Below are 27511 nucleotides of genomic sequence, written 5' to 3'. Positions count from 1 at the left end.
TCTGGCCCAGGACCCAAGAAGGTAATACCGTGTGCATTGTGCAGCTGCTAGTGTATCGTAAAGAATTACAGTTGAAGAGCTCTTCAGTCAAATTCAGTTTATTTATGGGTTATGTTTGATGTATCTGCAATATTAAAATGATCTGTGAGTATTGCTGCTCAGCCCAGTAGCACAGTTACTTGATAAGGATCAAATAGGCTAATGAAGCATCTGTGTGTGCAAGGTTAAGGCACCGAAATAGATCTCAGTGGCGTTTTCCTTCTGTACGGCACACGAAATGAGGGATGATACCCCTCCCCCACCTCACTTTCCTTCTCTTCTTTTGTTCTTCCAAAGGTGAGACATTTTCTGAGAGAAAACAGTGAGCAGAAGGCTGAGGAATTATGGGATACTTAAATTGCAATGTTTATCAGAGTCAACTTCACACTGTTAGCACACTTGACTGGACTGCTATATGGAGATGAAGTATGGAGAGATACCTTGTGTCATTGCAGGCATGCTGTCTTACATCTGGCAATAGCATACAGGATTGGACGCATTTCACCTTTCATCAGTCTCACACGCACACACAGACACACACACACACACACACACATACAGGGAGGTCACTGCTCCTGTCTGTTCCTCTTGGCTGGCCCCGGCCCCCTGTGTGAGTAACAGTCTGTCAGTGTGAGACACAAACTGGCCCGGGTCATTTCCTTTGAGTCTGACACCATGCACCATGGCATCCTTTATTCAACAACAATGATAAGCTGATATCAGTCAAACATTCCTTATGAGTGCAAGTGTTGAACTTGTAGTCAGGGGTGTCTTTAACTACAAACTTGCATGTCTGAGAGGTTGAGATTTCAACCTTTATCACAGTAAATATTGATAATAAGGTTTCATTTGTTTACATTGTTTACATTACCACATTAGTTAACATGAACTAACAATAAACAATAGCCTACTTATATGTTTTTAAGATCAAAAGTTGTAGTCAAAATTTGTCAGTGCTTTAAGATCAAAAGTTGTCAGTGCTTTAAGATCAAAATTTGTCAGTGCTTTAAGATCAAAAGTTGTCAGTGCTCAGTGCTGTGATACTTGCGCGGTGGCTCACTCATTATATTGAACAGACACGTTCCGTTTTTAATTGTAGTGTCATCTCCAACTCAGTCACAGTAATCCAGTAGGTGGCTTTGGGAATGGCCTCACAGGGCAGCGAAGCATTCTGGGAATTGTAGTCTTTCATCCCCATGAGACAAAAATACATTTTCTGTCTTTTCTCAGTCTAGAAGGCCCCAAATTACAAAATAATTTCACATTTCTACTACATTGATGACCCAATTTTCCCAGCGCTGAAGTACCCCTTTAAGTTTGATCAAACTATAGTGCACGTTATATTTATGTTTATAATGTGCCTCCAATTAAGCTGCAGTTTTGTCATTTACAAAAAGTGTGAAAGTATCGTTGAGTATTCAGAATACATAAACTGCTGTGAGGTGAGAATAGCTTTAGCAAGGTAAAACAGTCAATATTTACAATGCATTTTCCATTACATTTCCATGTTATCAGAGATGATGCATAATTTGTGGTGGAAATGACATTGAAATGGAAATGTTCATCCATCAGATATGATATATTCAACTCATTTTTTTCAAGTCATTTTAATGCAATTTAAGTTGAAATGACTTAACCATCCAAGTTAAGCGTACTTAATTTATGGCAGCAACTGTTTTTACAGTGCAGTTATTATCTGTTTGGTTGTAATGTGTTGGACTGGTAAATGGTCTGTAATTGTGTATATCGTAGATCTCATATGTCCTTGATCCCCATTGTCATTGCTTGTCACTCAGGAATTCAAGTCAATGAGCCCGAACTTGCACATCTTGGACAGGTTCTGTATGTTCATTCAGTACTGTGATGCTATCACAGAGTTTGGCACGAGTTGGGCTTCTCGCGTGCTTGAAAAGTCATTAGTAGATCTCTAAGGTCTCTTGCACCGTCCGTTATCGTATTAAGTATCAAGCGGCCCATCTGTGGGGCACAAGTTGGTGTCTCCGCTCGGTAACCAGATCTGCTCTTTGTAACATCAGTAGGGTTCAAGTCTTTGAGCGGATCCTTTCTGGGAAATTAGCATTTTTATGTTTATTTTATGTTGTGTGCTTTCCTATGCACTATTGGCCTATAAAAGCATATAGAAGAGATCGGGGCTAGTTGTCACAGGGGCTGATTTTAAGGTTATAGAAGTTTATTGAATTATTATTGTTTATTAAGCAAGTATGTTGGTTTCAAACATCCAACTGTCTTAAATGAGAATCATTTCTATGAACTCCATAAAAACATTTATTTATTTATTTGTTTGTTTGTTTGGTTGGTTGGTTTTAACAAATATGTGTATTTATTTGTTTTATTTTTTGTTTTTAATTATTTTATTTAATATAATATCATTCATATCAGTTGTACACTGAGAAATATGGACTGCAGTCAAACATTTAATTAACAAATGAATGAATTAGCTTGTTTGTTGGTGTCTTTATTTAGAATAAATCTAAAAGTCTTACTATCAAAATATATTATATTATATTATATTATATTATATTATATTATATTATATTATATTATATTATATTATATTATATTATATTATATTATATTATATTATATTATATTATATTATATTATATTATATTAATTATATTCCATTAGTAAATATACATTGAGAAATATCAACTGGAGTAAAACAAACATTTATTTATTGTTTTTGCTGTATTTATTTAGAATAAATCGAATAAATTGGTCAAATAAATCTACATTAAGGAATATTGACCAAAAAAGTAAAACGTTCACTATTCAATAATATAATATAATATAATATAATATAATATAATATAATATAATATAATATAATATAATATAATATAATATAATATAATATAATATAATATAATATAATATAATATAATATAAATAACATTTGAAGAAGTCTACATTGATAAATATAAACTGCATGGAGTCAAAAGTGTCGCCCTTTTCCTTGCGCTATCCTAAGAAAAATATTGTTTGGTCTTTGTATCTGCTCATTCAAATTATTCCAAATTCTGATTTGCCAATTACATCCAATTCATACTCCAAGTCATCCGTTGAGCAACTGCGAAAGCAGGAGCTGACTGACTGCCGACAGGCTGAATGGAGCTAAATTACACTGCAAAACATCATGCAGTGTGTTGTGCATTATGTGGCTGCGCGAGTCAGAGGCAGTCTTTAGACAAGTGTGCGAGTTTGGTTGTCCATTCACACACATCTGATGTGCTCTTGAAGATTGTTCAGGTGTGAAGCCGTGCATTATTTTTTTCCCATCTGCCTTTCTTTAAGAGTGGAATCCAACTTCACACATGAGGAATAATGCTAATTTGCGTGTAACAGGAAGAGCCAAGAATTATATTAAGGGAAAGAAAAAAAATTTCCTAGCTGGTGGCTCATTAAAAGGTTGACATAATTTGATTTAGATATTTCATTCACACATTAAACTACTTGCACAATGTACCTGGTTTTACTCAGAAGGTGCAGCATTAAAATGTCTGGTAATTAGATTATTCTTAATATTCAGCTTCAGATTTGATGGGGAGCAGATGTCGGTTTTGGCCGTGTGGTGGCGGCCGCCATGTGCCACACCTGTAGTGCTGCATTAACTACACGCAGAGCATGGCGACCCATGCCAACCCACGCTCCACTGCCAGATGCATTCATCAGGCTTTGGATCCACAAACGTGGGATGCAGGACAAAAGATTCACACACAGTTATGTGGATGGAGGGACTTTGATTAGTATGTTTTTGTTTAGAGATGTGTTTGGATTGGCACAGAAGTGTGCAACAACAATTTTTGCGTTTTTATGGGGGGGGGGGGGGAGTACAGCGACATGAGCCTTTCACTCATGTTGACATGCTAGGCCATACTCAGGTTATTTAATGGGTTAGTTCACCCAAAAATTAAAACTCTGTCCATGATTACTTACCCTAGTTTTGTTCCACACATCGTAACACCTCCGTTCATCTTCGGAACACAGTTTAAGATATTTAGTGAGAGAGCTTTCTCTTCCTCCATTGAATGTATGTACAGTATACTGTCCCTTTCCAGAAAGGTAATACAATCATCATCAAAATTATCCATATGTGACATCAGTTGGTTAGTTAGAATCTCTTGAAGAATCGAAAATACATTTATGTCCAAAAATAACAAAAACTACAACTTTATGCCAGCATTGTCTTCTCTTCCCTGTTTGTTTTCAATCCTCAAATAGATTCAAACGTTCATGAATCAGCGTATTGATTCAGAATTCGGATCGCCAATGTCACGCGATTTAAGCAGTTTGGCCATTTGACACGCGATCCGAATAATTAATCAATACGCTGTTTCGTAACTGTTAGAATTTATTATTATTTTTTTGCGGATTGAAAACAAATAGTGAAGAGAAGACAATGCTGAAGAAAGTCGTAGTTTTTGTTAATTTCTCAATGCTTCAAGAGATTCTAAATAACTTCACATATGGACTACTTTGATGATGTTTTTATTCCCTTTCTGGACATGGACAGTACACTCAAAAAAATGATTGCATGATGCTGTTCACTTTAACTCATCTTGATTTAACACCATTATATATAATTTATATCAGGTTTCTGGTTCAAATGTAACTGCTTTATGTTATATTGACATAAAACCTTTTCTCTTTGACATAACTTGATGTTTTTATTTTCAAATAACATGTTTCAATCAAGTAACCCAAACAAACTAGACATTCACGTCCCATCTTGCTTTGCAAAGGGGCTGAATTCAGAGAGTAAATGTTTAAATCAACCCAGGCTCATTGGAAATGCGTGACTCTGCCTACATTTTTGCAACACCCCAAATATGTACCTCCAGGTACGTTTACCTGCACTTTTTGGCTGAAACGTCCACCGGAGGCGCTAAGTGGTAATATTTTTTCTCCATTCAAGATGCATGACATCATGACTTCGCGTAAACATACACGCGCCAACCTGATCTCACAGAATGAATATTTATAGCCTAATTTTATATTTTGGAGCAACTAACTCCACTCCTACCCTAAACCTACCAACTCTCAACAAAATAAAACGCGTAACAGGCAACTAAATGTACAGTCACATGTATTTATTGCAAAAACTGACCACATTTTTTTTATTTTTTTATAAAAGTATTAACTCATGTTGCATTCCAAGTCTTCTGAAGTCATACGATATCTTCATGTGAAGAACAGAGTTGATCTTAATGTTTTAGTTGTTGAAATGATGATCGCGCTCCTTTGCGAACAGAACACACACACACGCACTCGTTCATTCATATTCATACAATCAAAGCCGACATAATGACGCAATTGGTCACGAGACACACGACAGCCAATGCTGTCTAAGCTGACCTGATGTTTCTTCAGGCAGCAATATTTGAAATGTATTATTAATCTTTGGTGGATGGACTCGACGTTACTGATCGCTTTTGGGTATTTTCTTCACACAAATCAATCGTTTGGCCTCGGAAAACTTGGGATATTTGTACTTTCTGAATAAATTATGCATGCAGTCGTATCTGCCTGTTATATCCTGTTTTTTATAATAAACAAATGTTTAGGGAAGGGTTTGAGTTACGCGTTCAAAATGTGTCTGAATATGTGTGTGTGTCCACAAGGTAAATGGATTTATAAACATACTAAATTGTTTTTTTGAAAATGTAAAAATGCATAATGTTTCTTGTGATGGTTAGGTTTAGGGGCTGTGTGTGTGTGTGTGTGTGTGTGTGTGTGTGTGTGTGTGTGTGTGTGTGTGTGTGTGTGTGTGTGTGTGTGTGTGTGTGTGTGTGTGTGTGTGTGTGTGTGTGTGTGTGTGTGTGTGTGTGTGTGTGTGTTTGTGTGTTTGTGTGTTTGTGTGTTTGTGTGTGTGTGTGTGTGTGTGTGTGTGTGTGTGTGTGTGTGTGTGTGTGTGTGTGTGTGTGTGTGATGGGTAGGTTTAGGAGTAGGAGCAGTGTAGGGAATAGAATGTAACGGCGTTGATAAACACGCTAAAAAGCGATTATGCGTCTTGATAGCACGCCAAAATGGCAAACAAATTGGCGTGTCATACATACACAATTTCATGAGATCAGTCTGGGAATGGAGAAAAAATATTACCACTTAGCGCTTCCGGTGGACGTTTCACCCAAAAAGTGCAGGTAAATGTACCTGGAGGTTCATATTTGGGGTGTTGCAAAAATGTAAGCAGAGTCACGTATTTCCGATGAGCCTGGGTTGGTTTAAATACAGTGATATTTTATGCAGTTTTAACAAGAGGAGGAAATGGAGAGACTTTTTATTGTTTAATGTTGGTATTTAAAAGTTTGTGTTATGTTAGTGTTTTTGGATGTTACCACTGTGGTGAAGTCTCAGGGTGAGGACCTGCTAATAACAATTAAAGTTGTTTTAATAATAAATTAAAAAACTACTTTGGGCATGCCATGGAAGTAACAAAACCATCTTCTGGCTAGCCAATGAGATTTTGTAAAAGGCTTTCTTGTTAGATTACAATTATACAATTGTAATTACACTGGATTACTTGTTGTGTTTTTTTTTAATTCACTTTCAAATAACTGAACTTAATAGTTTTGGACAAAATTAAGAATGTTAACATGATTCTAAATGAACTAAATGACATTGAAATAACCTTGCGTAAAAAACGTAAGTTGCGGAAATAAACAATGTTAATTAAATTCAACATAACCCAGTTACGTGGAACCAGTTGACTTAAAAAAAAAAGTAGGCTAAATCCAACATATAATTTTTTTTAAGTGTATAGTGTGCATTCACTTTCATTAGAGGAACAGAAAAGCTCTTGGACTAAATATAAAATATCTTAATTTGTGTTCTGAAGATGAACAGAGGTCTTACGGGTGTTGAATGACATTAGGGTAACTAATTATTGACAGAACTTTCATTTTTGGGTGAACTAACCCTTTAACTTCAGAATTAAGAAATGAACTTTATGCATTGTTAAATACTTGCTGTGGTAAAGGCTCTGACCTCCTCTTGAACTCCTCACGTACATCAGATTAGAAAGCAGTTACTGTATCCCTCCCTTTATTTAATTTAGAAATATTGCCTGGAACTGTGTGTGTGTGTGTGTGTGTGTGTGTGTGTGTGTGTGTGTGTGTGTGTGTGTGTGTGTGTGTGTGTGTGTGTGTGTGTGTGTGTGTGTGTGTGTGTGTGTGTGTGTGTGTGTGTGTGTGTGTGTGTGTGTGTGTGTGTGTGTGTGTGTGTGTGTGTTTATCTATTCAGATAAGCTATTGTGGTGCTCCTGCATATAATGGTGGCAGATGTAAGGTTAATCTGTGTCTAATGTGTGTAGGAGGAAGTATCAGACAATAAGCCTCTGGCACTGGACTCACCACATCTATTAGAGTTAGTCTGAGAGGGAGTTGCATGAATGAAGTTCACAGTGGAATACAATTATTTAGGCTGTTTGTCTTTTCTAGAACACAGTACTACAGTTTTCCTATCAAATGAATGTCCCCTGTGTTAGGAGCTGTGAAAAAGTGCTTTAATTAGCCCAGCATGCACAAATTGCACAAACAATTAAAACTTACCATGCTCCCGACTTTGGCTGAATTTACAGCACTTGTAAATAATATTCGTAAAGCCATAAGCATAGCCATGTTCGAAATTGATGTGATACTTGACTATATATATATAAAGTCAATATTTATATACTATAAATATATATTATTCTGTTGTCCTCTGTTCAGTGTATTTGTTTTTATTTTTCTAATATGTTGTCATTTGATGCCTTCCTGGCCAGGTCACTTTTTATTTATTTCGCTCTTCGTCTTCTGTCCCTTTCTTACCATTTCTTCTTTAACTAATTAAATAATAATAATAATAATAATAATAATAATAATAATAATAATAATAATAATAATAATAATAATAATAATAATAATAATAATAATACAAACGTTATTATCGTTTCCTCATCATTTCAAATATTATTTATTTATTTATTTATTTATTAATAAGCTGCTTGTTATGCATGAAACAGTTTTATTTATAATAATAATTTATTTTATTTATAAATGTTATTTTTTTATTATTATTATTATTATTATTATTATTATTATTATTATTATTATTATTATTATTATTATTATTATTATTATTATTATTATTATTATTGAGATCCAAATTCTAAAGCCGCAGTCACAGACTTTGGACGTGCAAAATTTCAACATACATGGCAATGATCGCACTATTTTTAAAAACACAACACATTAAAAATGCAACCTACTCCACTTTACTGCACCAGTGCAATCCCGCAGCTTTAAAAGTTTGCGTTCTTTTAATTTAGCTAAAAGGTCACTCTTTGGCATATCAGTTTTCTGTTGGTCAGACATCTTCACATGATACGATTTTGCAGGTGAGAGTTCACCGAACTTGAACTTTGAAACGCAGCGGAATGCAAAACTTATTCGCAAAACATTTGTATGCGAATATGAATGGAAGTGGATGGAATGAAAATTATAATTAGATTATTCATGAAGGCAACCACAAAATGTATTATGATGAAAATAAAAATTATGAACGTATAGCTGTTGTGTCAGAAAAAAATGGAATACTGAAATGGTCCATTGTAATTAAAAACTGATCATTTTATCCAGCAACAAGCTACCATGAAACTCTATTGAAATCAAATGCTCGTTCATTTTTTTGGCATGTGGAGTTGCCTAGAGCATTCCAAATCTGTGACTTATGAGGTTTAATGCCTTTGTTAGAAAACTGGCTATTTAGTGAAGTAGCTCATAGGCTTTGAAACAGAGCTGGTATATCTCAAGAGGAGAGTCCTTCATTAAAGTCATTAGTAAGGCATGGTGGGACACTCCTGCCAGAGAAATTAGATAAAATAATGAAGCATACCCACTGAAACCACAAATCACCCTCATATCTGTCGCTCTAGCTCTGTACCCATAACTCTCCTTGGTTCGCTCAGGCATTTTAAGACCAAGACACCGGGTACATGCCATTCAGGAACAATCAAATTTTTTAGCATTAGGTCAAGTGAGAGTCAGAATGTATAAAAAAGGCACATTTAGCCCTGAACCTATAGGTCTCGCTTACTTGTATCGTTGTATTGCATAGCCTTGTGTTGTTGTCATGGTGGTTATGATTAATGTTGGCTTGTTCCACAGTATTTTCCCCATGACATTTATTGGTGAACCTTGAAGTGAACTCGACCGCACAGCAAAACCAATATAGCTAAATTCAGGCCTTGGTCCAGTTTTTTGCTTCAGTAAGGATCAGTGATTTTAAAGGCTGGTAGATTTAAAGCTAAAGTGTGTATTATTTTCAGTGTTAAAATAATTTCTCCTATTAAAACATTTGCTGAATTTCTCTTCCTCCATTGAACTGGTACTATTTCTACCATAGAAAGAAATAGTACCAGTTCAAGTACCAGTTCAGAAAGATGGTAAAACGAGTATGACAGTATGCGGTTCTTCATTTTCTTTTTACATCCTGAGCTTAGAAACATCGGCTCCAATGGCATGAGTTTGGGGTGGGTCGATCTGTTTTTTTTGTCCAATGGCAGATCGAGAGAGTGTTTGAAAAAAATCAATTTCTATAATGCCAAAGCAAAGTAACCATGGAAGTGCAACAAGCCTGGACATGTTGTGGCACGTTTGGCCTGGAAGTAGGGCTGGCAACATGTGGACAAAGAGGCACAACCAACTCTGAAAAGCTGTTCTCAATCTGAGAATATTTCATTTATTCACACTCCTGTAGACTAGTAATGGAAAAACAATTCCCACCATCTAGATTCAAGACAAATGATGTACTCAATGACAGCATGTGGTATGATTGTGCTTATGGAGAGTGCTTGCATCAGGTTATTGTATCGATGTACTGAGGCTAAATAAGCATTTTGTTGATGCAGTTTGTCATAACCCATGTCATCCATGGCTGCGTCCTGCTGAAAGACTCATTAGTTACACATACACAGCTCTTTGTGATATATGTGCCTGTTATTTCAAATGCATTATTTATTTTTGTACCTGAAAATAAAGAAGAATGAGAGGCATTTCTTCGGCTCAGAGGATCATCCCAAGGTTGGTGCTAATGGAGAATTTAATTATGTTGTGAAAGGTAGACGTTTGCCTGCAGGGTGAACTCTGCATTGTGTTGTGTAGTCAAACTCCCACTGTCTGATACTCACAAAATAAGTCAGTGGCTTATTGCTGTTGAAAACCTCTTTGAGGAGTAATTCTTTGTCCCTAAAGAGGAATTTTAATTTAACGCAAAAGCACACGCATACGCAATGGCAGAATTGAATCTCAGGTTGAATCTCTATGGTGATACTGTGTGTAATCACAGATACTGATGTGGGAATACTTGCATGCGTGATGCACGTTCAAAAATGACAAAGTGGGGGAAGGGCTGTACTTGAATTCTAGGTGTTACATCTTATTTATATAGTTAGGTTTAGAATAATTAACGGTTAAGTTTGTAGTAGTGGTTGGTTGTAATAGCATCACCAAATGAATAGTAGAAATATTGTTTTCAAACAGGTTTTCCTGATTTCTATCAACACTTGAATGTGGGTAAGTTTCATAAAAAAAGGAAATATTTTTAACAAAAAGAGAAAATTGCATTTTTGTCAAAGACTACATCTGGATCGGATTCAGAGCGGTGATCAAAACAAAGATGTAGTAGATTATTTCCATCAACATCCTCAAAACTTGCACAGTCCTACACCTCTCAACATTTTAATCGGTAATAATGATTTGTAGTGTTGTATGGAAGCTTGTTTCCACCACAGAATGAAAACATTTTAAAAGATAATTGCAACTTTTTTTATCTCACAATTATGTTTACATCTAGCATTTCTGACTTTTTTTCTCAGAATTGTGAGATATAAACTCACAATTGCAACTTTATATCATGCAATTCTGAGAAAAAGTCAGAATTGTGAGATGTAAACTCGCAAATGCGAGAAAAAAAAGTCCTAATTGTAAGAAAAAAGTAGCAATGACCTTTTTTATGTTTTATTCTGTGGTGGAAACAAGCTACCATGAGTTTTGAAGCATAAGCAATGCTTCTATCGCTTGTTTTTGCTACTTCTTCACCTGTGTTTTGATTTGGAGATTCAGTACTCTTTCAGAAGATGCATAATAGTGCCACCTACTGTATAAAAGTGAAAACATGGATTGCTAGAATATTTTGTCAATAGCGACAAGCATTGTTTCATAAATATTTTTTTTTTTAAAAATCCATTAGTGGCAGGGAAAGAGTTAAGCTTTTTCAAATTATCATTTTCACACAAAGTTCATAATGGTGAATAATGTGGGTGTATGGCGTAGAGTCTGCTTTTAATTAATTACCCCAAGTTATTTTCATAACTGATGTGCTTAATTTGCTTGTTTGTTTTCAATCTGTTTAGTATGCTTGGATTACACTTGTAATGAGACACAACTCCATTTTTGGTGCCACGCATCAACACTAATTTGCACAAAATTTCACTTACACAGATAGTCTTTGCACTTTTTCTTTCTCTTTTTCTCTACCGATCTCTTACTCAGTCATGCATTTCGTTAGGGGACTAATTGCCTCTCATTAATTTCTTGCAACATTGATTAATCAGTGCAGAAACGACATGGAAAATAGCATATGCAAATAGTTAATAGTCTCTTTTTGAATATCTGAATAGTTAACGACATGGCGAGTTTGTTATCAGTCTCTGAGAAAATCTAATGAAGAAAATGAATTAGAATAATGTGCGACTGGAGTTTTATAGACTCCTGCAGCTGTGTAGAGAAAGAGAGAGTCTGAGCACTATAAAGCAATATGCTAAATTCTGAAAGAAATTATAAATTCTTATGATTAGAAAGTCTTTCTTTTTCTATTAGACTTCTATGTGGTATTGCCATTGACAACCTGCAGTGAATAGATGGGTGACTAGGTGTCTCCATGTGCTTAATACAAAGATAAGATGCTTTTGGGTGGAGCGTGTGTCAGATATTGTGCTTTTGCTCACACATAATACCCTGAGAAATCTTTACTGATTGCTTGACACAACCCAGGTGGGATTTCACTTATGTTATGCTCTCATTCTTTTATTCCTTTTGGATTCATGGTGTTGAGAAACTCATAGTGTGACTCCCTTACAAACATGCCATTTAAAACACTGTAGTCTAGAATTTTCATTGGGCTTTCATTGTTATTAAGATCCTTTGTTACCACAGTCAGTTTTCCAAACAACTGTTTTTTGGGGTTGACGCACTTTTTCGGGGTTGACGTAATGCTGTTTGTGTGTACATGTGCCTGTAGCTATTGCATTTTCCACTGCTTGCTTGTATGACCAAGAGGTTCTCATCCAATTCTTATCTCACATGCCACATGTGTTTAAACACACGCACACACATATACACATGCAGTCTTATCACCTCTTTGTGCTTATCTCACCTGTGCAAAATCATTCAGCTGGGAGAAAATAAACAAGCCTCTAGATATGTGTCACCTGATGAGAACTGACCCAAATATGACAGCTCTGACAATATACACACACACACATTGTACCTTCCACCACTGATGTTAGCTGTGATTCTGCTCTCCACTTTAGCATTCAGATGTACTACATGGTCCTCTTGTGGCAAAGCTGGTATTAAAAGTCTGAAATCAATACGACTGGTCTGAGGTGACTGCAGTACATTCCAGCTCCAGACCTTGTTATCAAACCCAGTTGGCACCTGACCTTTTAAGAGTCATGTATTGAGGTGGAATGTGGAGGTGGGTTGGTGAAGCTTTGCTGGTGTGTGACGGCCCCGTTTCATTGACGTTAATGACCTTTAAATTCATATCGCTGTGGATCAACGTTCACCTACATGAACTTCAGAGTTTCTTCACCCCCTGATCTTTTAGACCAGATGTAAATCTATAGAAATCAATTGTCTGTTTCTCCACCAGTGGCTATTCATTGACTATTCCAGATTTTTAACCACTTTCTTAGGAAGTAATAAATGTTACATGAATGAAAGAAATAACCAGCCTCAAAAACCAACTCAAAATAATGAATTGGTTTGAGTAGAGCCGAATTAAACAAATGAGTTCAAATCACGTTAACTTTTATGAGTACTTAGAACTTTCTTTTTCTATTGAGTTCTCAAAACTGACACATTTTAAGTAATCTGAATTGTGTCATTGTTTTGAGTTTTATGAACTTTTAATTTAGGCCAATTTACATTTACCTGAAACTGACCTGGGGTTTCTGTTTCCCAGAATGCCATGACACTCCAAAGGGAGAGTACATGCTAAAATTAACCATTATATAATGTTATGTAAGGTTAAAGTTAAGTAGGAGATAGTGTTTTGTTTAGAATAATTACTAAGGGTTTTTTTGTTTGTTTTGTATAAGGTTACCATAATGGTGACGAGTGGAGCATGAGCTTATAACAGATCTGTTATATGCACTCATTAAGCTAGTGATATTTTATGCAGATGCTACTAAAGCATTGTATTACTAATTAGCAAGGTGGCATTTATTGAATTAGCTAGCTAAGTTTCCATTACTAAACATTGAGATTATATGATGATTTTAAGTTAAATGTATTAATTATAGCTTACACAGATCTTCCAAGTTAAGAGCTATTCAAATATATGAGTACAAAATACAAATCTGCAAGTTCTGCTTTCTTAAACTTAAAAAAAAAGATGTAACTGATTACCTCAGTACCGAGTTTTGCCAACTTATTCAGCTTTACATTGCATGGCATGCTTATTTTCAGTTGAATTTATATTTAAAGTCCAGTAATTCAATGCAGATATTTGAGTGACTTCTAATTGGTATTGGTATCTCATTTGGTGTATTATTTTATTGTGGGTGTGATGTTGTGGTTTCCTTAATTTCTATACCAGGGGCCTGTTGCACAAAACTAGGATAAGGGATTAGGCTGGGATATCTTGGTGATCCTGGCTCAATTTATCCAATAATAAACAGTTATCTTAAGTTAACTTTATCCTTCTTGGTGTGAGTGTGCCTTCAGGGTACGTTTACACGACAGTGGTGTACTAAATTTTGCATACAGATGACAAGATATCCTGGCTTAATCTCACCAAGATATCCTGGCTTAATCCCTTGTCCTAGTTTTGTGCAATAGGCCCCAGACCTTTTGGTTGTGCTGTGCCTAAATAAATTTAACCAGCTTCAACCTGACACAAGTATCTCAGTGCTGAGGAACACATCTGTTGAGTTTGAACTGATGGACTGTTCCCTAGTTACCGCTGTATTAATTGGCCCATCTGGTGAGACCTAACCAGCTCTTCAGTCTTTCCATAAGGAACAGTGCTGGATGCAAGTATGACTTAATGAATGTCTGACAGCAAAGGTTCCTGTCATGTTGTGTCGAATGTTGAGGTCGTTTAAAAGCAGTTGTACCTGACAGCCTGAGGCGCCAAATGCTATGCGCCCCACTAATACAAAAGAAGAGATGGAAAAGGTCTAAAGGCCACTCTTCATTGCTAGCTTTCATGAGCAATGAGAAATGAGGATAAGGACTCTTAAGGAAGCCTTGCATAATTGGGCTAGTTTCCTGTTCTGCCTCACAGGAACCACATAGCTGAATTAAAACTGCTCAGTCTAAAATAAATCATGTGTAAAAGGCACTTGCAGTCTCACTGTGGGCAATGTAACCTAGTTTTTATTTGCTGATGAGTCCGAAATAAGTTCACCTGTATGCTCAAATCTGTATTGAATTGCATTGCATTGCAAACTACTAAGGCTATTTGGGGACCAAATAAAGGGTTGATATCCCTGTCTGCTCACTAAGTTTAAATACATTTGATGTATCTTTTATCTGGTCTTTTTGCTCTCTTTCTGACTCAACTTTTCATTGATTTTTGTTGGGATTCTATGTTTGTGGACCAGTAAAATAAAATAAGTTCACACATATCACATAAATATTTTTCAGCAGTGGCATGTAGGGTATTGACTTATTTATATCGCAGACCTACAGCTTGAAGGTAAAGCGGTTTGTGTGTTCCCTCAGGTATTATTCTATCTTAAATAAATGGTTGAAAGGCTGAGTATACTTTGAGCTTTTAACAAGCTCATTTAATTGGTCTGGCAGTGAACCTGCTGATGCGGGTGAGTGAATTCTGATGGGGCGGCTTTGACAGGTGTCAGGTGCAACATGTCAGATGTTACTATGACTGTTTGGTCACTTATGAAATCCATATATCGGAGCTACATAACACACGTATGCTCCCATTTAGCAATTTGGAACCCTCTTTAAACCGTTCACTTATTTTAAAAGAATAAAAAAGTAAACATGGTTTGGAATTGTGAAAAAATCTAGTGCGATTTGTGGTTCTCTCATCTCTTTAGGTGAATGGGCGTGAATTTTCCAAGTCTGGACATGAGGGAACGGGGGAGGCCATGCGGAAGGAACCCATTGTGGTGCAGGTGCTGAGGCGGGACCCCTCTGGCCGGAACCAGAACAGCCTACAGGAAGTGTGTGTGGTGGACGTGTGCACTCAGACGGACATCACCTTTGAGCACATCATGGCTCTGGCTAAGATGAGACCCACTACCCCACCTGTGCCAGACATCTGCCCCTTCCTACTGTCGGACAGGTACATAGAGTATTGCTGCCAAAACTGTTAATTAAATGTAGGTTTAATTAGATTCAGACCTAATCCTCTTTCAAAGTTTATTATGTATTTGTCATTATTACAAGACATTATTATGGAGAAATAAATAGTTAAATAATATATGGTACCATTTTATTTTACAGTGTCACATATGTTACCTGTAGTTACTATAGTAATAACTATAAATTATGCATAATTACAAGCAAATAAACCAATCCTAACCCTATAGTAAATACATTACTTAATTTTATTCAGTAATGAAATATATGTATTTCAGACTTATTTCTTTATTTTTTTTAAATGTGATAAATGCTACCTAGTTATGTTTTCTTATCCAGCTGACTATGCATACTAACATCAGCACATTATTATCAAGAATTTCTTCATCGCCAGGCAACACCCATAACCCCTTCCCCCCATGAAATATCCCCCACCGCTGTCATAAAAGTCACGCCAGGGCCTATGTGTAATTATTGTAGTGGCTTCCCTTATCCATTTCCTGTAATGAGTAGTATACAGGGTGATTAAAACCTAATGGAGTGCTAAAATATCAAACATGCTGGCACAGAGGTTTCTCTTGGCGTTTAATGCCTTTTTACAGCTTTTCAACTGCTTGAGTTTGTCCAATAAGACTTGAGTCTGGAGATGATAGGCCACATCTGATTATTTAGCTTTTTATGTTCACATGCTTTGTTTGGGTTTATTCATGCTAATCTGTTTGTCTGGCTACAGCTCAGTAAAATCAAAGATTTAGCTCATTTGTGTGTGTATGTGCACTGCACAGATTGCTTAGGATTTTGGAATGGTGCTTTTGCAATTGTTCCCCAGCATGATGTGTTAACAGATTAATGAGCATTGTTTGTAATTACATGCGTCTCCTGATTACAAACAAACCTGTTATCTTCTAAAGTGTAATGCATGGATTCAGGGTCGGTCTGTAGTTCTGTTGCAGTTTTTGCAATTGCAGGCATAAAGCTTAGCCTGGAGCATAAAGTTCATTTCTCTTGTTCTATCTTTCTCTAGTTGTCATTCCATTCAGACTATGGAGCATGAATATTTTGATTGTCCAGAATATGTGGCCAGCACTCAGGCAGAGGTGGACAGGCCAGTTGAATTTGAGTGTGAGGTAAGTAAAATAAAAATGCTTTCTTTAGTGACACACACACACCTGGTGTTAACATCCATCTCGGGTGACCCATTGACAAATGTTCAGCCGAGCCATTTACATTTACGACTTTAAAAATAAGAGTTTCAAAAAGCATGTTCCCTCACTATTGACGAATTAAAGTAGCATTTTACAGCTGGAGAGCTTTCAAACGATGCCATTTTTCCTAATAAACAAGGGCATTAGACTCCACTGAGGTGTAATTAGATTGATTTTAGTGACATTAATGTGCTTTCCTACTGGTTCTCTCGCTCATTTTGGAAAATAAATGCATGTGTGTTAATGAATCGTTATTAGGATGATTGTTGAAGGTACCAGCTTGTCACCATATGTTTCTTCACAAGAGTGAGATTTTGGGATATTATATATATGTATGATGATCTTTTTTTTTCTGTAAGTGAATTAGTGCCAATTTCCTTCTTGGAAAACAATGTGGTCTTTGATTTATTATCTGGATGAGCCCCTTCCATGCAAGATAACTTCACAAACAAATTTTTCATATCAGGCCTCTCTGAACAACAGAACACATCCTTAATACTATAATCTGTAAAATTATCACAATGATTTCCCAGTTCCATCTCTTACCGCAGTAGGTTAAGGGAGATTGTGTGGATTATTTTGCTCGGCAGGTCGGTTGATCCTCTTTGATGAGCATGAGGTCTGAACAATAGACTTGCAGAAAATATGAAGTATCACTGAGATTATGGAGAAGATCAATATGAAGCCGTATTAAAGCTGCTGGTGATAAATTGCATCCATTGTGCGGACTGACAGTAACCCAGATTCAGCTGAAATACGAGAAAGAGTAAAGCTGATGATACACAGGGCAATGTTGCTAAAAGATGTAGCTGTGAGCTTTTTCCCATTGGGAATGGGCAACAAATTTCTCTTTGGATATCCACATAGAAATTTGTTGGCCATTCTCAATGGGAAAGTGCCCAAGCAACATCTTTCAGCAACATTGCCCGGCAACATTGCTCAAAAAGTTGCCCTGTGTATCATCATCTTAAGCCTATGTATATCACACCACAGACATTGTGTGATTTTGTTGGAATCGCATTTTTAGACATTATTTGACAAATAAGGACACTTGACCGTTCGGTGTAAGTGTACGCTGAAAAAAAGGAAAGCCTTGTAGTATAGATAGAGTGGTAAATCTGGTTAATGTGGAGGGCGGAGTGCTTGATGTATGACGCTATACTCTGTCAGGACCGTCGACCGATAAATGAGCCGTTTTGCTTGACTGAACTGAGACCAGTGTCAGTGCTTGTTGAGCTGTGGCTAACTGCTCTTCTTTGACAGATGAATGTCTCTCAAATGCAGCCCTGTCACTTGCGCCAGGCTTCGGTCTTGACATATAACCCCCTCTGCCTGCTTGATTATATCATATTTCAGGATGGCCTCATCTTTTTGTTGGACACATTTGTAGCTAAAGGAACTGGTCATTGTTTCATTTTAATGTAAAGCCAAATATTTAAGATTTAAGATTACTTTACTACTCATAAACAATGCTATTAATGCTGAAGTTTAGAAGCTATCAGAGGTGGCTTTTTTAAATAAACTGAACTGAAAAGAAATGCGCTGAGCTATTTTCTAGTTGTTTTCATAAGAAAATATCTGCCTAGAAAATCAGCATAAAGTATAGCTGAGCGCATTTTTATGTTTCTATTCATACTGCATGTCTATTACTCTTTCTGGTCCTTGCAATAGAAAAGAAAATGGTAAACTATATGATCTATGGATGACTCCTGCAGTGTGTGTGTGAGCCTGTTTATGTGGTTTATGAGGACACAAATTTGTATAACTACATGGGTATTACACTGATATAACAATATAAATGTGGTTTATGTGGACATTTCAAACGTCCTCATATTTCAAATAGCTTTAAAAACATACTAAATGATGTTTTTTTGAGAAAGTAAAAATGCAGAATGTTTCCTGTGATGGGTAGGTTTAGGGGCGGGGGCAGTGTAAGGGGATAAAAAATAAAAAGTTTGTACAGTATAAAAACCATTACGCCTATGGAGAGTCCCTGTAAACCACAAAGACCAATGTGTGTGCGTGTGCGTGTGCGTGTGCGTGTGCGTGTGCGTGTGCGTGTGCGTGTGCGTGCGCGCGTGTGCGCGTGTGTGTGTGTGTGTGTGTGTGTGTGTGTGGGTGCCCTTGTATTACATTGTGGGGACCAAATGTCCCCATAAGGATAGTAAAACCTGAGATCACCTACAGCCAGCGTTCCCCACTTTTCAAATGGCTTATTCAGGATGATGTTTTTCGAAAATTTAAAAATAGGTTTCAGGAGCAGGGGCAGTGTAGGGGGATAGAATGTATAGTTTGTATGGTATAAAAACCATTACGTCTATGGAGAGTCCCCACAAAGATAGTGAACCAGACATGTGTGTGTGTGTGTGTGTGTGTGTGCGTCTGTCTGTGTTTTACAGGAGGTTGAGCTCTGTCGAATGAACAGCCAAGAGAAACTGGGGTTGACTCTCTGTTATCGCACTGATGAGGAAGATACGGCCATTTTTGTTAGTCAGGTGGGTATTTGTAATTTTATTCTAATTGTTCAAATTTGTGTTCATCATTTGGAAATGTACATTTATTTTTATTTTTATTTTATTTATTTTTATTTTTATTTTTATTTTTATTTTTATTATTATTTTTTTTTTTTTTTTTATTATTATTTTTTTTTATTTTATTTTATTTTATTTTATTTATTGCTGGGCTATCACACAAATTAGGGTTTTTAAATTTACTTAGATGTGTCAAACATTTTAGTATCCAGGTTGAAAAACTGGAGCTAGATTGACAATAAAAAAAGTTCTGAAGGTTAATCATCTCCTTTCTCAGACCAAGTGATGAAAATAATAAAAGGTGACTTTGTAGTTTCAGACTCTATTTTGTGAAGTTTAAAGCCACAGTTCAATTTAACAGACAAAGATCTGCTGAAAATGAACAGAAAAATGCTTTTAGAGCAGATGTTTGTAATGTTAATGTGGTGATCTGTGTTTAATTCATTAGCACACGTTGAAGTCACCTGTAAGATTTGGCACTGAGCATCAAATATGATGCAGGCAATCAAATTAATCGGACCAAACCCTTTTTTAACATCAATTTAAATTTTGTGAAAAGTAATTAAAAGATAAAAGCTCAGTTTGATCTATTCTCATTTTTCCACCAGTATTCCTTCACTGAAATTAAAAGCGTTTCATATGGAAAATTTTCCTGCTTTCCAAAGTTCAAATGGCAGACGAAAGTCTACCAGAACTGAGTGAAGCATGAAGAGAGCAAGTCAAGTTTGGAAAATTATTCTGCATACAGACAGTTCTTTTTTCAGTGTTTTAATTGCTGATTTTAATTAGCAAGAAAATAGCACCCCTCCTGTCTCCTGTGGAGTGTAAAATGCACTTTTTTCGCTCTCACCTCCTTGATACACCCAAAGGAAACCATAGACTGAAAACAGGGACTTCATTTCAACAGGGAGAATTCTACTTATTGTACAGATATTGCCTGCTCTTACACCATTTCTTGCTCAGAGATATGTAAATGTGGAGCACCTGACATCAAACAGGAGGGAACTGCTTCTCCTTTTTGTATCATCTCCAGAAAATGTACCATAAACAACCTACAGAAATGTTCTATTAATACATGACTGTGAAAGTAAGTTATGCTAATATTAGTCATTAAAAATGCATTTATGCATATAATGCTTGTCAGTGTACGGCAATGATGTTTTCAGCCTCCTTCTTATGTAAATTCTTATAATGCATAAAAAAATATTGTTGTTTTAATAAGCAATCTTGTAAAATGCTAAATATATAAATATGTATTATTGGGGGTGGGGGGGGGATTCCCAAATCCTTTACATATTCTGTGCAGTATTCACTTCCAATCCTTATATTTTATATGGGGTATTAAATTGCCTTCTTTTGTGAATAGTCTGAAAGGAATAGATTTTTCTCATTATAGAACAGATATGCAAATTAATCTATTACAATAATGAATTCTTTTTGTGATAAGTCATGGAATTATTACTGTGTCTTGAAATGAATTATGGCAATTTACATATTGATGCTATGTTTGTTGTACTGTTGATAGATCGAACTCAACAGCATCGCTGCAAGGGATGGACGCATCAGAGAGGGAGACAGAATTTTACAGGTGGGATAAATTAAATCTTGTTACACACCTATACACGCTCATTCACGCTTACAACCATCCTATGAATCCAGATGATGTTTTTGATTATTTATTATAGATATACTCTTAGAAGGAAAGGTTCTTAAAAGTGCTACATATTTGGAACCCCTAAAAGGTTCTATATAGAACCCGTTTTACATGCCAAAGGGGTTCTTTCTTGTTATTATAGAACCTTTTTAGCATAAAAGGATCATTGGAGTTGAGGAAAGAACCATATGGTTCTATATAGAACCCCAATGAACCTAATGAAGTGTACTCAACTCCAAAGAACCTTTTATGCTAAAAAGGTTCTATAATAAAGGTTCTTTTGGCACTTCCTTGAGATTTTGATATATAAAAGGTCATTATAATATAAGAATATCCTCTAAGTTTCAGAGCTAAAAACTTCCTTGTTAGTCAAAGAAAAGCTTTTATAGACACCAGGTAGCAAACGGTCCTGTGCTTCTACTAACGTCAGTGCCTGGCGAAACACCGCCTCTACAGAATCTACAGCGCGTCTAATCAAGTAGCCTCGCCCACCGACTCATGGAGGGCTCAACAACAATACATTTTGAAAGATTAATATATTGCGCTATTCCTGAAGAACACAGTCGTTGCCTAAGCTTCCTTCTGATCCTAATATTAGGAATGAGTGGTTGAACTTTATTTTTAATGAAGTTCCAGCTCACGTGGGGAAGACATGTTCACTTCAGTTCACTGCGGAATCGTTTGTAAACAAATCTCCGGTCGATGCTGGATTTGGATCTGACAGGAATGGTGCAACACACCATGTGAGTAAAACGTGTTTTGATATGTGATAGTATTGCATTGTTATAGATCGTTTTGCTTATGTGTACGTGTCTAACAGAACATACCTTTAGCACGCTGGACTCAGACACGTATGGACCAGGGTTCGCAAAGCCCTGCAGGCCGATAAATCTCTTATTCCGTTCTTGTTCTGCTATTCTCTCTCAGTCTCTCTCTCGTTGACATTTGAAGGTCGGCGCTTATATCATCTGATCTTGCGGGCTATGTGTAATATAAAAATAATAGTCCAATCAATCGCGCGTCGAGGTAAATAAAACATTGTGTTTGTTTGATAAAGACGTTTACGAGCCCTGTGATCGAGAAAATCATTCTGGTTGCTTTTCCCTCATTCTCTCCTCTCCCTGAACTGACAAGGAAGCTTAAGCTCATTAAATATGCAAATCTTCTCCAATCCTAGCTGTGGGCGTTTACCTCCAAGTCTCCAGTGTGGCACGCCCACCAAAACCCAGCGTTTTGGAGAGAGCCTCAAAAACCAGTGTAGAAAATAGCCTATTACTTATTAGTTATGACGTTTCTGAATGTAAAAAACACACAAACATCATTAGTTGACCTCAGACAATAGTATAATTTTTTTTAAAAAGCCAGTTCATGACACCTTTAAAAAGGGTTCTATATAGAACCTTTAAGGAGTTACAAATACGTAGCGCCAATAGAACCTTTTAAAGTTGTATATAGAACCTTTTCTTAATCTTTACAGACACACGCACATGCACACACATACAAATATTTACATTGGGAAGTCTCAGACCACTAGTGAAAATCCACTAAAAATTATATTTGAGATATTATATAGTCATTATTTTATAAGTAAGTAAATATTTGTATGTGTATGTGTGTGTGTGTGTGCGTGTGTCTGTATAAATCTTGAACAAACAAAGTCTGATTCCCACTGTAGATATTTGTGTGTGTGTGTGTGTGTGTGTGTGTGTGTGTGTGTGCGTGCGTGCGTGCGTGCGTGCGTGCGTGCGTGCGTGCGTGTGTGTGTGTTTGTACAAATCTTCAAATGAAGTCAGCCACTAGCAAATAAACTGGATCATTGCGATAAATTGCACAAAAATAGCAAATTTAACTGGATATGCTTTTGCAGAAAGTAGACCAAGTTGGTGTGACATTTAGCAATGACAGTAGGGTTAAAGGTTTGGAGAATTTATGAGCAAAAGAAGATAAAGAAAGAGCGAGATACAAAGGACGCAGTGCATCTGGATGTAACATTGAGGGAGATGAATACAGTGGTTCAGTGCACGTCTGTCTCACTCTCTCCACCCCTATTATCTTCTTCTGACAGTGCCATTACTCTATAGAAGAAAAGATGAACGGCACCTGTCAGAGGCTGCTTAATTGTGTGTCTGGGCGTGTATCGCCACAACGCTTTTTTATAAATGCTGTGGCTCCTGCAGCCCAGTCGGCAGTCTTAGTAATCGATTCAAAGTCTGTCCTCCAGTAAATGCATAATTGACTGAAGGCTGTTATCTCACAAGGGGGACCTAGTTTTGGTGTCTATGAGGAAATGCAATTTTGCTCCACTTCTGTCACTGATGAAGTATGCTTCCGGTATGAAAATCCTGACACTCTGTCATTATCTTTGTGTGTATGTAATTGTCTCTCTGTGTCCATGTTTCTTCCAGATAAATGGTCATGACGTACAGAACAGGGAAGAGGCTGTTGCTCTCCTTTCAAATGAAAATTCCAGATCCATTGTGTTACTCGTCACCAGACCTGAAGGACAGGTGAGACTAGTAGACATACCACAGCTTTATTTGTCGCAAATGTATTTATTTATTTCATCAGCATTTATACAGTCACTTGAGCCATGAATGCCATGTTCTTTAAGACCATGTGAAAATGATATCAGTTAAATTCTGATTAGACTAAAATTGCTACTGCCGAAACAACCCATAGACACTACTGTGCGAAAGTTGATATGCTGCGGCTGCACAATATTGTGTACATTAATTATCCGTAGCAGATCTATACAGTTGGAGCTGGGGAAGGTGGAGCTAAGGCAGTTGAGCTAGGGAGCTCATTGGCCACTGATCACATGACACTGAGCAGTCGTCGGGAAGACCCAAGGCTCAAAATAACAAACAAAAATAATTAACAAATTAAAAGTTCAGGCTAACTCCCCTCGAGGTAAGAAATCAAAATCCAACAAATTACCCTAAATTACACTAACAGAACAAACATCCATACTGAAACAAGAAAGAAACAAGAAAACATAAGCCTAGTTAACAAACCACATCACATTAACGGAATTTGTAATGTGGTCTGTGAGAGTCTGTCGGCTGGAGAGGAGACAGGAGAAATGCGACCGGCCCGGAATCGTAACCTGCTCGCCGACTGGAAGCGGAAGGGAGGGTTTTAAACCCTCATCAATTACTACGGTCCAATCCTCACAGGAAGAGGTGGACCTTACCACAACTGGAATCCTACTTAACACAAAAAGTACAAAAAGCACACAAAAAAAACAACGGCAATAGCAAAAGCATAAACATAAATATGTAAACATAAACGGAATGACACATAATTCCGTAACACACATTAACTAACAAATCTTGACCCCTTGATTAGTCCAGAGCTGGTTAACCCTGTTGGGATTTTCTCTCCTAGATGGATGGAAGCTGGCTAGATGAGGACCATCAGGATTTCCTAGAGGAGCTGAAGATGGAGATTTTAGAAGAACAGAAAAAGGAAGCAAAGCGGGTAAGTATGACCATATTTGCCAAAAAGTTCCTTAGCCAAATCTTTATGTTCTGACAGGCATTAAGGGGTTGTGTCTGTTCATATTTTTCAGTCAAAAAGACATGAGGAAGCCTCCGCAAGTACAGACACAGCAACATGTTCCTCTTCCATTCTGGAGAAGGACAGTGGTGTGAAATGCAGCTTTGAGGAGAGTTCTGAATATGAATTGCTCTCTCATCCCAAAACACAGACTCGAGACAGATGGGAAGCAGCTTCGCATTTGGTTCCTATGGACACCGTTAGCTTAGCCAGGCAGGAGAAGGGTCAGGAGGGCAGGTTGAGCGAGAATGGAGTGGAATGTGACCATTTCCAGCAACTCCTGGAGCTAAAGTGCCAGATCCGTAATGGTGGGGAATGCGGGTTGGTCTATAGGCGAAGTAGTACAATCGAGTGCAGCCTGACGGAGCAGGGTGGAAGTGGAGTAGCACGAGAGCTGCATATGCTCAACGAAGAGCTGCGCAGCATTGAACGTGAATGCCAGAGCATCATGCAAGCCCACCAGTTGCGCAGGGGCAAGCATGATTCGCCCCGAACTGATAAGGAAAGTCGACTGCGTCGTGGCAAGCTTGCAGATATTAACGAGCATCCAGAGAAACTACAAAGTGAGAAATTCGGAGATAAAGACAGCTCTAGTGCCTACAATACAGCCGAAAGTTCCCGCTCAACTCCACTCGGAACAGAAGGATCACCCGATCACTCGCTACAGCGTCGAGTCCACCTGACCAATCAGAGGAACCTACGGAGTACCCAACACCTGCAGAGTCCCTACAATAGTCCCATTTTGTCTTTACCCAGCCAAAGTAGCTCTGCTTGCAGTCGTGCCCATACATACATCAGCTCAACACCACCCTTACAGACCCCCATCACCAGTCCCGGTTCACAAGGACCCAGCCAGGCCTTCTCCAGCAGCTTGGAACAAAGCCCCAGCAACCCCTCTGAGTCAGACCCAGCACTCCCTGCTGATGACGAGCGCTGTGAGAAAGAAAGAAACCGTAATAGGGTTGCAACCGCTCAGCACTACCATTCGCCCTATCACAGCAACACCACAACAACCCATCCTTCCAGCACACGCCATTACCAGAGTTACCTACAACTTCTACAACAGCATTCCTCATCCTCTCTGGAATACTCCCAGAGCCAGCTTAGCCTCCTCAGCCTCTGTGGACGGCCTGGACCTTCACAACCTGGCCGAATTGAATGGAAAGTTAAAGTGAGAGCAGACGGAACCAGGTATGTGGCACGTCGGCCTGCACGAGACCGTATCCTACGCGAACGAGCCTTACGGATCAGGGAAGAGCGCAGTGGTGGGATGACTACAGATGACGACGCAGTCAGCGAGCTGAAGATGGGGCGGTACTGGAGTAAAGAAGAACGCAAGCAGCAGCTAGCACGGGCAAGAGAGCAGCGACGCAGGAGGGAGTTCATGCAGAGGAGCCGGCTTGAGTGCCTCAGGGAGACCATGGGGACGGCAAGCGGGGAAGTCAGCATCCTGGAGCTCAGCCATAAGAAGATGTTGAAGAAACGGAACAAGAAGATCCTTGACAACTGGATGACTATTCAAGAGCTCATGAGCCATGGAGCACGAGCACCTGAGGGCACCAAAGTTCACAACGCCTTCCTTTCAGTGACCACAGTTTAGTGAAGAGCTAAACGTAAGGCGTTCTCATTTAATGTACTTGCCTCATTCCAAGTGGCCATTTTATAAAAGTGAAGATGCAGATATTTTTCATGTTTTGTGAAACTGAGTAATACTTTGTGAAAACTCATTTCAACTGAACTCAAGACTTCAAGAAATGTGAATGTTCAAAAACTCTTTTGATATACTGACACGTTGACACTACCGGTACAGACCTCGCTGTGTTTTCATACTAGAATGTATAAAAATGGTTTTAATAGGATTTTACACACTACATTGTCATTTAATGTAGTGTTACTTTCCATGCATTTGTATTTTATAAATGGCAAGTTTTCATGCGATATAAAATACAGTACTTGAATTTCGGCTTTTGCTGCCATTACATCTTTTAAATCTGAAATGTAAATACCTGTAACTGTTCTTATCGAGATCTTCTTGGGAAAAGGACTTCATTGCAGCTAAATGGGTTTACAAGAGTCGTTTGACATTTCGCACGATGTTACCATCTTAATGGTATTGTATACAATATGTACACTTTTGTACTGTTCTGTATGAACATTATTTATATTTTTAAGTCTAATAAGTTATCTTATTCCATCTTTATAATGCCAAATGACCCAGTCTGTATCCCAGTCAAGCGCAGTTTCACTCTCATTGTGCCTTGTATAGAGGCTCATTTTTCTACCACAGTTTGTGAAGAGACACCCTGAGTAATCTTGCTGTCATGTTTTTAGTCTCTTTTTGATGTGTAAGACATCTTTGTAGCCGGGTCTACGTGTTCTAGGTGTGCTACATGGGGTAAAATGAATAATAAATTATTGTTATATAAGTTACACATTAACAGTTTTGTTATCATTTCTTCACATATGGTTTCCAGATTTTCTATGTTTTCCAGTTTTATTCGGCATACAAAGATATTTGTAGCTTTTGGCTTTGATTGATTAGTTTTCTAGATTGACAGCTTGAACTAATTAAGCTTGAGATCAAGAACCGCATTTCTGAGATAAACTGTGATTTATATCATTAGACATTGGCATTTGTTCAGTTCGCATCTCACCCAAATACCAGACCTGTCATTGTTAAACTGACATCCTGTCAGACGGTATTAAAATCAGATATGTTTTGATTATAAATATATGTAATTCTTTGCATGAATATCTAAATGGTTATCTTGCCCTCAGTCCTGCAAAAACTGCACAACACTGCACACACAAGAAAAAAAGATTGTGTTCTCAAAAATATCTAAACAAAAGCAAAAATGTATTAAGATACTTGCTTTTCTTATGCAATGTCTTATAGTCATATATCTCACA

The 27511-nt window shown here is 37.5% G+C and overlaps 1 protein-coding gene across 1 annotated transcript in view; it reads left to right on the top strand.

Moving 5' to 3' along the window:
* pdzrn4 (PDZ domain containing ring finger 4) overlaps positions 1 to 27031 on the top strand; it is a 36479-nt gene extending 9448 nt beyond the window's left edge. The window contains exons 2-8 of the mRNA XM_067427039.1: positions 15389 to 15636; positions 16678 to 16780; positions 19258 to 19353; positions 20915 to 20977; positions 23449 to 23550; positions 24431 to 24523; positions 24615 to 27031. Coding sequence (XP_067283140.1) covers positions 15389 to 15636; positions 16678 to 16780; positions 19258 to 19353; positions 20915 to 20977; positions 23449 to 23550; positions 24431 to 24523; positions 24615 to 26201 — 2292 coding nt within the window. The 3' untranslated portion in view covers positions 26202 to 27031. The remainder of the gene's footprint in view (positions 1 to 15388; positions 15637 to 16677; positions 16781 to 19257; positions 19354 to 20914; positions 20978 to 23448; positions 23551 to 24430; positions 24524 to 24614) is intronic.
* The last annotated feature ends 480 nt before the right edge of the window (positions 27032 to 27511 follow it).

The sequence above is a fragment of the Pseudorasbora parva genome, chromosome 20 (genome assembly GCF_024679245.1).
Source record: "Pseudorasbora parva isolate DD20220531a chromosome 20, ASM2467924v1, whole genome shotgun sequence".
NCBI lineage: Eukaryota > Metazoa > Chordata > Actinopteri > Cypriniformes > Gobionidae > Pseudorasbora > Pseudorasbora parva.
This window is presented reverse-complemented; position numbering and strand designations above follow the sequence as displayed.